At 45.5% G+C, this 12,350-nt stretch overlaps 1 protein-coding gene across 1 annotated transcript in view; it reads right to left on the bottom strand.

Annotated features, from left to right (window-relative positions):
• Positions 1-883: 883 nt before the first annotated feature.
• The window catches only part of NECTIN2 (nectin cell adhesion molecule 2), a 74,254-nt gene continuing 62,787 nt past the window's right edge, over positions 884-12,350 (bottom strand). Inside the window, exons 6-9 of the mRNA XM_083162568.1 lie at positions 10,750-10,894; positions 8,824-8,884; positions 3,931-3,999; positions 884-1,595 (exon numbers count right to left, since the gene is read on the bottom strand). Coding sequence (XP_083018694.1) covers positions 1,431-1,595; positions 3,931-3,999; positions 8,824-8,884; positions 10,750-10,894 — 440 coding nt within the window. The 3' untranslated portion in view covers positions 884-1,430. The remainder of the gene's footprint in view (positions 1,596-3,930; positions 4,000-8,823; positions 8,885-10,749; positions 10,895-12,350) is intronic.

Here is a 12,350-nt window from a genome sequence, read left to right as displayed (position 1 = left end):
AGTGAGCACCCCATGCAGTAGTAAGGAGAGAGTGAGCATCCCATGCAGTAGTAAGGAGAGTGAGCACCCCATGCAGTAGTAAGGAGAGTGAGCACCCCATGCAGTAGTAAGGAGAGAGTGAGCATCCCATGCAGTAGTAAGGAGAGAGTGAGCATCCCATGCAGTAGTAAGGAGAGAGTGAGCATCCCATGCAGTAGTGAGAGAGTGAGCACCCCATGCAGTAGTAAGGAGAGAGTGAGCACCCCATGCAGTAGTAAGGGGAGAGTGAGCATCCCATGCAGTAGTAAGGAGAGAGTGAGCATCCCATGCAGTAGTAAGGAGAGAGTGAGCACCCCATGCAGTAGTAAGGAAGGAGAGAGCACCCCATGCAGTAGTAAGGAAGGAGAGAGCACCCCATGCAGTAGTAAGGAAGGAGAGAGCACCCCATGCAGTAGTAAGGAGAGAGTGAGCATCCCATGCAGTAGTAAGGAGAGAGTGAGCACCCCATGTAGTAGTAAGGAGAGAGTGAGCATCCCATGTTGACCTTTTTTGTTCATGGTTCATGATTTTTTGTTTCAATGTAGACACCTGAGCACGTATACCCGCAATTGGTGTAGCATTTGTTTTGCCATGCTTTGGACACTTTACCATTCTAATTCGGCATCCACATGGATGGCAAAGCATGAAAAAAAAAAAAAAATCGGGGCAAAATCTTTCAAAACTCATGTCGACCTTTTCAAGTGTCAAAAAATGATGTGTCGACATTTTGATTGTTTCATCATTACGTCAACGTTGTCGATGAGCCATCGGGATACTCTTATGCACTGGCCTATCCGATGAAGCGTTTTCTTGGATGCGTTATCACAGTAGGATCTCAGTACAGTGCTCAGGAATAATCAGACACTTCTCACAATACTATAATCATTTTTATTGAATTATCAAAAATAGCAGGACTCACAGAGCTTAGGAATTTCATCACAGTATTTAAAATGACATTTACAATAAATCCATATAAAAAAAGTTGTGCACACACACATACACCAACACATGCCACAGACACACCCGCTGCATACTTACCTTTCCCCCATACATCAGTGTTTTATGTACAGAAACGCGTTTCACTGTGTATATACCTTCACATTCATGTATAAAAGCCGTACCCTCTCTGGCAGGCATAGTAACACATATGGCCATATTGCAAAGTCTCCATAGCTTCATAAGCAACACAATGTCATGCAGATGCCCCTCGATGAAGCAGTGTCATACTACACAAACGACAAAGACAGAAGAGGAAAGTTCTTCCTGTAGTGGTAACAGAGCATCTGACACTGCAGCGCTGCTCATCCGAGTCCAGACTGCAGGGGCGCTAACTGTACGTACACCTACGTATCCCAGCACAATGTGTATAAGAGACCATGGACAGGCTTTCCCTTCATAGGCGGCCATGTTGCTCACACGTACACGGCAGGAGACATAACAAAGCCATTTTCCTCTCTCGGAGATTCGTTTCCTGGAGGGGCAAATTCATTGTAGATTGGGTTCTCTTGTTCCAGATAATCATCCTCGTATGTAGAGTGGTGCCACGATTCCGGGGCCTCTGAGTACTTGGGGGGAGTCTACAAAGAGAAAGCTGGAGTCAATACATATGTTGTGAAAAGGAGTTTGGTTACTGACTGGCACATCTCAGCAGAGATTGCATATTTTAGGTATCCATCTTCTGCATACTGGGCAACACACAGGAATGTATGTGTCTGACACATACATTCAGAGCGATATCACTGATACACTAGAGCGATATCTTGTACAAATGCACGATTTTGATGGGTCATATGATCGATTGTGTGCATAGTGTGAGGTATATAGGTATGATGCGCGGTTCCGCGGGTCGAGAGGTTGATCTTCAGATCATACAAGCTGCATGTACGATCTTTCGGCTTTGCTTGCGGTCGCAAGCAGATTGTATGTGCGTCACATACGATTTTTCGTTCCATCGCTCTTAGGACCTGCATGCAATCACGTAGTATGCAGGTCATTCTAGTGTATGGGCAGCTTATGACAGAATCCAAGCATGCATGTATACATCATGTATGCACCAGACAGAATGCAGACATGCATGCACGCATGTATGTATGTTATTTATTTTATTAAGTTTCTTATATAGCGCAGCATATTCCGTTGCGCTTCACAAAGGAGACAATGTATGAATGTATGTATGTATGTATGTATGAACTGGACAGTATGCAGGCATGTATGCACTATACAAAATTCAGGTACGCATAATGTATGTACAGGGCAGAATGCAGTCACGTAAGTGTGGGGAGGCACAAACTAGCTCTACTGTAAATCACAGCATTCTAAGGAGGGAAACAAGTCCTCTAAAGAGGCGGAGAGACAAGTAACCAAAGTCTGCATGATCAAGCACAGCTGTAAGTGTCTACACCAGGTGTTCCCAAACTGTGTGCCGTGGCAGTGGCATTATACCTTATGCCTTTCCGCTGACACTGCAGAAAACACTGGGTAAATGGTGCTGGTGCAGCACGAGAATCTATTCGGCACATACACGGGAGAGAGAAGGCGGGGCCTGTACAGAGATGCGCACAGGCTCCCTCATCTCTAAATGTGCCTGTGGTAATTTGTAGCAGGCATAAAAGTTCTACAACTCTATTTTGTAGGATCCTTAAGGGGAGATTTGCGGAGCATCCTGGGAAATGCTAGATCGCTCAGAAAGCTCAGCACGCAGCGATCTGTCAGGGTCCATGCTCTCCGGTGAGAACACTGGCGCTGCCTGGCGATTAAATAGATTTATTCTGCCTGTTGGATATTAATCATCGGATGAAAGCGATGAGCGGAGCCGCGTATCACTATGGCCCCTACACAATGAGCGATGTAGGGGTATTTTATAAGCGATCTGGTGAGATCACTGCCCTGAAGTCACCCCATCTCTAGGTCACAATACACATTGTATTCCTTGTCTGGTGCGGATTGCATTACCACTTGAGTGTTTATGTTGGATTGAATACACATAGCTTTGACAGTATCCAGACTCATTATAATCAGCAAAGGTTAAGTCCTGTGGTCACAAGTAATGGTCATTTATACCCCAGGAGATCTAAATGGAAACCATCTTCAAAGGGCTGAATTGTCCAGGCAGATTTGTTTATTTCTGTTGCCCTTATCCTCTCACGGTCCAACATTAAATATAAAATAATAGTAACAGCTGCAACTTTGTATACTATATCAGACTCACTAATGATTTATTAATGTCGCTTGTGAGGGGATCAGCTGCAGCCAAGTCAATCAGAAGAAAATGCGGATCATCAATTACACGCAGTTTGTACCAGTGCTCTAGTATATACTTATAGGGACATACAGTAGGTCATGTCTAGGACTACCTGTATCACCTTTACCTCAGCACCCCCTTACTGCCCTCATTCCAGTGGGAGTTACATGGCTAGCTATACAGTAAATCTTTCCTGCTAAGCAAGTCAATAAGAATCACCCCCTTAGTCACACTTGTACCTCTTGCATTTATTTTTGTTGTGAGAGGTTTTCCATACTGAACACCAGGGTTTCTTAAAGGAAGGGGGAGGTTTGCCCAACTTCAGAGGATTCCATTGTGCAGGGAGATGGGTTTATTTTTGTTGTCTGCGGATAAGAGAGATAAAGCGGGGTCTCTGCGCTGGATGTACATGTAATATATACAGCAGAGCTGCAGTCAAAGGAAGTAAACAAATCTGTTTGGACAATAGAATTCTCAGAGGGTAGGATTTCTCACTTCGGTCCCTCCAAATGCTATGGACAGGACGGAATTTGCTTATTTCCAAAACCATGGACAGATGAATGAAACTAATAGACTGGAAATGATCATTGAGAGATACATCCTCATATAAGACCCGGTAAGGGAGGCAGAGGAGGGGGTATAAATCCTATAGTTCCTCTCTGATGCATTACCATTTGCTGCTCATGTGAGATCTCGGGTGGCTGACTGGAGTTCTTCAGTGGAATCTCTTCTCCTTCAAACTGAGAAAACAAGATCAGATTTTAGTTTAGTTTCAGCCTCGTACTCCTCCCCCAACCATCTGAGTCGCGTGTTAGGGAGAGGCGTAAAAAATAGATACGGATACACCACCGATAATCTGACACCCGTGGTTCTAGAACTGTGCCCGAATGTCCATTTTGCTGGATTACCGGTTGTACATAGTGGCATCCCGGCTACGATACTAGGAAAGGGTGTTCCATGTGCCTGCCACAAGTGCACACTGCAATGAATGGGGTTGGGGGGGGGGGGGGTTAGGCAAGGGGGCAGCCTAGAACTTATGGAGTTGCGCATCTGCCCACTAGATGTGTGGCACTGAACAAGTAACATTCATGAGGGTGCCCCCACATGCATCATTGGCTGCCGAATAATAAGCTGTGATTGTGTAGCTGGAAAACTGTCACAGCCCAGCACCACACTAGATACAAAGGGGATCTGGAAATCATGCACTTTTGGGGATAACTCTGGAGAAGCATGGGAACAGGGCTGTCTCTCAGAAATCTGTGAGGTAATGGAGATATGCTGGTAACACAGAGTAAACACTGCTTGACGAAACAAGAGATGAAAGAGGACAAACCTGCCAAGTGATAAAGTACCAGCCAATCAGCTCCTGGCAGTTTACAGGCTGTGTTTGAAAAATGACAGGAGCCTATTGGTTGGTTTTATACCTCTGTCCCAGCTTTGATGCATATGCCTGTGTCCTTTATGAAACAGTAGACTTTGTACCTGTACATTCCCAACCACTGACTTTCCAGTTAAACCACTAGAGAAAAACAAACTATCATCTGACTAAAAAGGCAATATGTTCTTTCCTGCACTTATTAAGGAGTATTTACAAAACAGATTCGGTTTATCAGAATCAGAATCCGCTTAATTGGCCAGGTATACTTGCGTATACTAGGAATTTGATTTGGATCGCTGTGCAACAGCCGTTTAGGTAACAGTTAAACAGCGACAGTACAGATATACATATTGACATATATACCCCTTTCACACTGCACTTTTAAAACGGTATATTGCCGTTTTTTTCCCATTTTAAAACGGTTAAGGCTGCAGTGGGAAAGTGCCAGAGTTGATTTACCAGTTAAAGATAACCGGTATTTCAACACGGTTAAAAAGCAGAGTCCTACATGGTTCAAAGCCGTTTTTTGTGCAATGCGAATGGCACTGAAACGGTATTTAGAAAAAAACAACAGATTACAGACCTGCGATGGGCTGTCCCCTGCATTCTGCCCTGGGAGGTGGAATCTAATGAGTGCCTGTACCCAAAGCTATGCGATTAAATTAATTAATATGTATTGCGGGTCTACAGATGTGGTTACGGATCAATATTGTAAAATAACAGTGGTTTTATTTATATGAACAAGTGATAAAAAAGCGCTGTATCATACAATGAAAAGGAGTCAAAGTCTTTAAACCAGTGATGTTAAAGTGGAAGGGAGTTGTAGGGAGCTGGCGTCCCTACTCCCTACAGTGCACAGTACTCCCTGATACCTTAAGTACAGTCCAAAGTCTTAGCGCTGGTCCCTCGCCGAAATTTCCATTTCTCTGTGCCGCTTCCTGGCTAATATGCCGGGTGCCGTGGAGTCAGTCAGCAGAGATTCGGCGAAGTTGCGATGCTTCGTTGATCTCCCAGAGGGGCGGGCGCCTGACTACTGCCCAGAGCTTCTAAACAGCCTCCGCTAGTTCCCGGGACGCCAGATGATGACGGCACCCGGACCGTATTCGGTTGTGGAGCTCCGGTCTGTGTGCAGGTTTTTCAGAGGAAGACAGGCATATAAGCCAGAAAGCGGCACCGAGGGACGGAAATTTTGGCGAGGGACCAGCGCTAAGACTTTGGACTGTACTTAAGGTATCAGGGAGTACTGTGCACTGTAGGGAGTAGGGACAGTGGCGTAGCTACGTTTTGGGCGCCCCCCCGCCGTTAGGGGGGGGGCGCCCATACCCACCCCCCGCCGCCCCGTCGAGCACCCCCCCCCCCCCCGCCGCCTATGCTAACCCCCTTCCCCTCCCCCGCAGTCTTACCTATCGCGCTGGTCCCGGCGGCTCCGTCCGTTCATCTGCTGAGGACCACCACAAAATGGCCGCCCCCGTACAGCAGACAGTTTCAGAGAACTGTTTGCTATATGGGGGCGGCCATTTTGTTGTGGTCCTCATCAGAAGAACGGAGCCGCCGGGACCAGCAAGATACGTAAGTCTGCGGGGGATTGGGGGGGGGGGGGGGTAACTATAGCACCGCAGCCCCCGGCACCCCCACATGCACAGCGCCCCCCCCCCCCCCCCCCCGCGGTGGCGGGGGCTGCGGTGCTATAGTTACGCCCCTGAGTAGGGACGCCAGCTCCCTACAACTCCCTTCCACTTTAACATCACCGGTTTAAAGACTTTGACTCCTTTTCATTGTATGATACAGCGCTTTTTTATCACTTGTTCATATGAATAAAATCACTGTTATTTTACAATATTGATCCGTAACCACATCTGTAGACCCGCAATACATATTAATTAATTTAATCGCATAGCTTTGGGACGGGTACAGGCACTCATAACACCTCCCAGGGCAGCGCCAATACCTTTCCATTAATAGATTATAGAGGATTGGGGAATCCTCAGTTTTAGCGCAGTCCTCTGCATTCTGCCTTGAAACGTGTTGACTGATGTGTATGGTATTTAAATGGTATTTAAAACGGTAATCTAGTGCAATGTCAAGACTCAGACCCGTTTTAAATACCGTTTTAAAATACCATTTCTAAAACATTTAGGCAGTGTGAAAGCGGTAATAGGTATACGCTCGATGTGCCCTGGGGATTATAGACGCAGGGAACATATATTCGCTGGGCTGCACAGTGGCGCCACTGGTCATTGCAACAGCCAGGTAGGTAACATTGTAAGCAGAGACAGTGCAGTTATCACACAGGGAACACCTACCAGGATTATCCAGCATTAGGTGGAAATAGTGAACTATACATTAATTTAAAAAACTTATACTTCATAAAATATTTTTTCTTCTAGCTAGTTTGTGTTTATAAGCCGGCCCAAGGCCATTATTTTTCTGTACTACAGACTGGAGTCTGTTACTAAAGGCCCATACACACTGGGCGACTTTGAGCTAAAAGCCGCTGAAAACAGCAAGTTTGAGCGGCTTTCAGCTCAAAGACGTCCAGTGTGTATGGCCTAGCGATGGGCGCTGCTGTGTGCTCACACATCATCGCTGGGAAAGCCGTTCATCTGCTGGTATTACCAGCAGATGAGCGGCTTTGATGACGGCTTAGAATATTGCAGTGCGATGCAAAGCCGTCTGGCCCGCTGCTGTCCGCGGAGGGCAGGGGAAAAGACACTCAGTGTGAAGGCACTGAGCGGCTTTCCCCCCAGCAATGACAGCGGTTATCGCTGTCCATACACGCTGGCCATAATCGCCCAGTGTGTATGGACCTTTACATGCAGTGGTGGCTGGTCTAGCACCATGAACAGTGTAGGTGTCCCCACTTTGGCAATAGGAATGTGGGTTGCTTGACTTAACAATTGTCAAAGTTTGGTGAACCAGCAACTCCAGGTAGATTTAGGAATGAATTTGCTCATCTACATGTAAGTACTAGCACTTGCATTCCTTAAAATGATGTGCTGCTGTGAGACTTTTTATGATCTGATCCTCAGCATGTTGGTTTTATCCCCATTTGACAGTAGAACAGAATCCGAGGCTCAGACCTTCGCATCCCATCAAAATCTTGTCTCGGGAAGTAGCGTGAGAATTAAAGGCTTTGCCCATTTTGATGACGTAATTGTAGTTATACCTTGTGGTCATTAAGGGTCATTTTTAGAAAATCAAGAAAATTGAAGAGCAGACGGGTTTTTATTAACCCTTTAAGTGCCAACAATCAAAATGGGCCAGATGAACTAAGCTATAAAAGTGATAAAATGGAGAGTGATAAACAGCCAGCCAATCAGCTCCTGCCTGACATTTTTCAAACACAGTCTGTGACATGAGAGTTTATCACTCTGAATTTTATCACTTTTGAAGCTTAGTGCATCTGGCCCAACATCCGTTAAAAATGCCAGCGGTGCTCACTGCAACCTTTTCTTTTTTTGGGGGTGCAATATTTAACTAAAAACTTAAGTAACCTGACCTTGCTGCATTTGTACTTATTTACACTGATAGAACAGTCTCTATGAGCGGCGCTGCCATTTTTAGCGGATAATTTGAAGATCACTCACAGCATGGGTCCTCAAACTGCGGCCCTCCAGATGTTGTGAAACTACAAATCCCAGCATGCCATGCCACAGTTTTAACACTCCCTTATAGCAAAACTGTGGCAAGGCATGCTGGGATTTGTAGTTGCACAACACCTGGATGGCCGCAGTTTGAGGACCCATGACTCACAGCAACTTTGGCACTGAAAGGGTTAACTCCGATAGTGACCATGCGGCTCCTGCTTACATCCCTGTCATCAATGTCTTTCTATGCCATAAACGTCTATAATTGTTGCTGCCAGGACTTGCTTTGACTTGCGGTACCACAATAACAAAGCCATAGTTTTGTTAGTCCTAGTCCACACCCAAGCCACTAAGGATCCCAGTCGCTAGCAAAGCTAGTCTAGCTGTATAAGATACCTGCAGTCACACGCTACAGAGGTTAAAGAGCACGTTTTAGACAGGAGGACGCAGATGTCCTACTAAGACCTGACTCCCAGCGTACCATATGGGTTGGGAGATTAACGAATGAGAGGATTATTATTAAAGGGCAAGTACCTTAAACGGTTTTGGTTTGTTTTTGTGCCATGTGCTATGTAAATTAGTTTATAGAGGTTTCTTACCTTTTCGGTTTGAATCTTTACAGATGGAGGTGGTGGTTTATATGCTGGTGGCCCCTCAAACCTGACGGACAGTAAGAATATAAATGAGAGCAGATACGGTTATGATGTGGAAATTAAAGGAAGTCAGGAAGAAAAGAAAAACACACAGTATATTAGCTGCAGGAGCAAGGAGAAACACCAGCAGCACTGCAGAGATATTATCATCCTTTATTTATAGAAACCAACTTTCTTCCCAGCACAATTGTAAATCTGAGGCATTGCAATAATGAACGCTGTAACAAAGTGACAGGTTTATTTTTTTTAACAAGATGGGAGTTCTATTGAAGATGGGCTGTTTCTATCGGCAACCAATAAGATTCTATTTATTGTCTTCTGGATGGTGATACATAAATAAGAATTAGATGCTCATTGGTTGCCCATTGCAACATTCCATGTTCAATCAAACTCCCATCTTAATAAATAAACCCTCATATGGTCCGAGGGGGTGCTGCACAGAAAGAAGGGGCACCAGTACAATATTTACAGAAAATGTGCCAGCAATTTGGTGCATGCACTGCCGCCTAATTTACAATGGGAAGGGGGGTGGGGGAGTAACAGTAGATGTTTTGAGCAGGGCCGGCGCCACCACTAGGCAGCTCTAGGCATTTGCCTAGGGCGCCGGCACCTGGAGGGCGGCAGTTCGCCCCTCACCCCCAGCATGGAGGGCTAGCAAACTGTGTAAAAAAACTTGCGGCGCCGGCGTCCCTGCAGTGCTGGAGCGGGCAGGGGTGTCCGTGCCGCGGGGGAACCTGCGGCGCTGTCATTGTGTATAAAGCTGGCGGCGGCCGGCGGGGTCCCTGCAGTGAATAGAAAATAACTAGAGCTATGCGCGCGGCGGCGCTGGAAGCGCTAGTTATTTTTTTATTCACTGCAATCAAAATCAGATGACCATTATTTCTAGGACAGCACTGGCTTTACCTCCTGCATTTAGAGGTCATTACAAAGGATAAGCAGCTGAGGGCTCCAGTAACTTAGTTCTAAGACTCTCTGAAAGAGCACACCTAAGTATACATATTCATCTGATAATGGGTACACTAATAAAGTATTCTATAGTGCAAATGATTGTGTTGTGACTATTTCTCCTGATGATGTGGAGCCATGTTTGGAGGAAGATATGGATTTGTATATTGAAGATTAGATGGGCATGAATGATGTAGGAGATGTTTCGGAGCAGATCATATACACTGAGGACGAGTTCATCTCTGGTACGGTCACATCCATGTCTCTGCCAAGTCAACTGTGTTGCTATTGGAGCATTCACCTACCAACTTCAGATGACTTGGGCATTAGGGGGCGGAGGAGTATAATAAGAAAAGCTGGTTGGTACTTTTAGCATTTTATCCTCACTATGGCTGCATGCTAAAGGACATGTGAATATACAAAATATGTTCACATGAATAATTGGACATATTGATGTCAAGATTAAAGAGACATCTGAAAACGAGCTACAGGGATGGTAGGTTCTAAAATACTTTACATTGAAATAATATGGGAGATGACACTTCAGTCTGGTGAAACTATGATGTGTTCATCTTCTCTTGATGCTGTGTAAGCAGGACCACCTTAATGGATGTGGCCTTTGGATAAAGCCTATCACACTAGAAGTAGGCAACTCTACAGTATTTGGGCTCTCTAGAAAAGAAGACTCCCAGGCCGGGATTTACTACGCATTACATTTATCACTCTTGAAGATTTTATATATATCCTACCAAGAAAGAAGACCAAATGGAGTGAAATTATCCTATTCTATAGAGCTGCGGGTGATCAGTGCAGGGCTGGCTGTTGCCTATGACTACTATACTACCTGCCAGGTAACTGCTGTTATAACAACACATGCACCAAAATGATGATCTACAAGAGGATGAGCTGATGTCTCTTTGTACTCACTCTTCTTCATCTTTGGCGGTCTCGTTCCTCCTCTGCTGCCGGCAGATCATTATAACTGTGCCCACCACTGCCACACCCACAATAGCGGCGATGATTCCCCCAATGATACCACCCGTGGCACCAGCTCCAGTTGTGTTTGGCTTCTCTGTGAGAGGAGAGAGGAAACTGGTGACGGGAAGCGTAATAACTACATTACCCATACCATACATTGTTTTAGTAAGTTGCTATGCTCCTTCTAGGTTAGATAATATTCATGCAAGATGTGATGGTGGTATGTCTTCAAAGATCCACAGGAAACTATAATGGGCTATATACTTTTAGACATAAACTAACATTTCTCCGACAAATTTAAAAAATAAATGGTACAGAAGACAAGTTTTTCGAATGTCTCAGATCAATGTTTTTCATTTTTAACAGCAAACAAAAATAGAATGAATCATGTTGTAGTAAATCATCAAAAAAACATGCAAAAATAAATAAATAAAAAGGTTCTTAAAATATAAATAAACTTACCAAGGACCTAATCAGAGATGGCTGCAGACCACATTGCTGCTGCAACTTTATGGGGCCCCCACACGCGGCTATTTCAGGCTATTTTCTAAGCGATCTTACTTCATTTGACCAGATCGCTTAGAAAATGCCCCAACATCGCTCCTTGGTCACTCGGACATGAATTCGCACATGGACCAATGTTTTGCGTATGGGCATACGCAGCAGCATTTCTGCGCATGTGCATACGCTGGGTGCGTTTGAACTCAGCGAGGAGTCTGGTCGCCGAGTGCACCGCCCAATTCCCTACATTTCTTCGCTCATATGTAAGAGTGGTCTAAGCCACCTTTACATATATGGGCGCCTTCACCATTATTCAATGTTCGGCGACCATCGAAAGATGGGGGAGGTTCCCACTGGCATGTGAATGGATGTTCATGTAAATCATCCATTCGCAAGCCTTGCAAACAAATTTGGCATGCGACTGGCTGGTCCAGGCTAACCATGTGCATGGCAGGGTTTGGGTCATTTGCAAGGGTGCATGTACGCATCCGAGCGAATGAACCAGAATAAGGGCCCATGTGTAGGGGCCATAGCGACAGAGACCAGTCAGCGATTAAGATCCACCATGCTGGATAAATCCAGATAGATCCCCTGGCAGATTGCTCAGCACACATTGGTGATCCAGCAAAATCCCTACATGTGCCAGCCCCATTAGTGCCAGCGATACGAAAACCTGCCAATGCTACAGGAGGCATCTGCGGGGAAAGTAGCTCCTGCCAGCACCACTGATCCCAGTGCTAAGTCTTCACACACAACATTGGATCACCTGCGAAACCATTGGCTAGCTGAGTAACCCTGAAGTTACGCAGATTGGCACCCAGAGCTTCAAAGCGGATGCCAGAAAGTGGCTTCGGTATGAACAGAAATTAGGGAGTGGGGCACCACCATTATACAGAATTCTGCCCAGCTCTTCCCACTCCACAAACGGCTCCAGCGCTTCTGTGCAATTCTGAATTAGGCCCATAGTCCGTTACTTCACTGGAATTAAGAGGAATGACTAATAGAACAGGATGGCCCTTGTTGCAAAACTAGAGGAAAAAAATCAATAA

Source organism: Crinia signifera, chromosome 19 (assembly GCF_055691185.1).
Source record: "Crinia signifera chromosome 19, ASM5569118v1, whole genome shotgun sequence".
NCBI classification, from domain to species: domain Eukaryota; kingdom Metazoa; phylum Chordata; class Amphibia; order Anura; family Myobatrachidae; genus Crinia; species Crinia signifera.
This window is presented reverse-complemented; position numbering and strand designations above follow the sequence as displayed.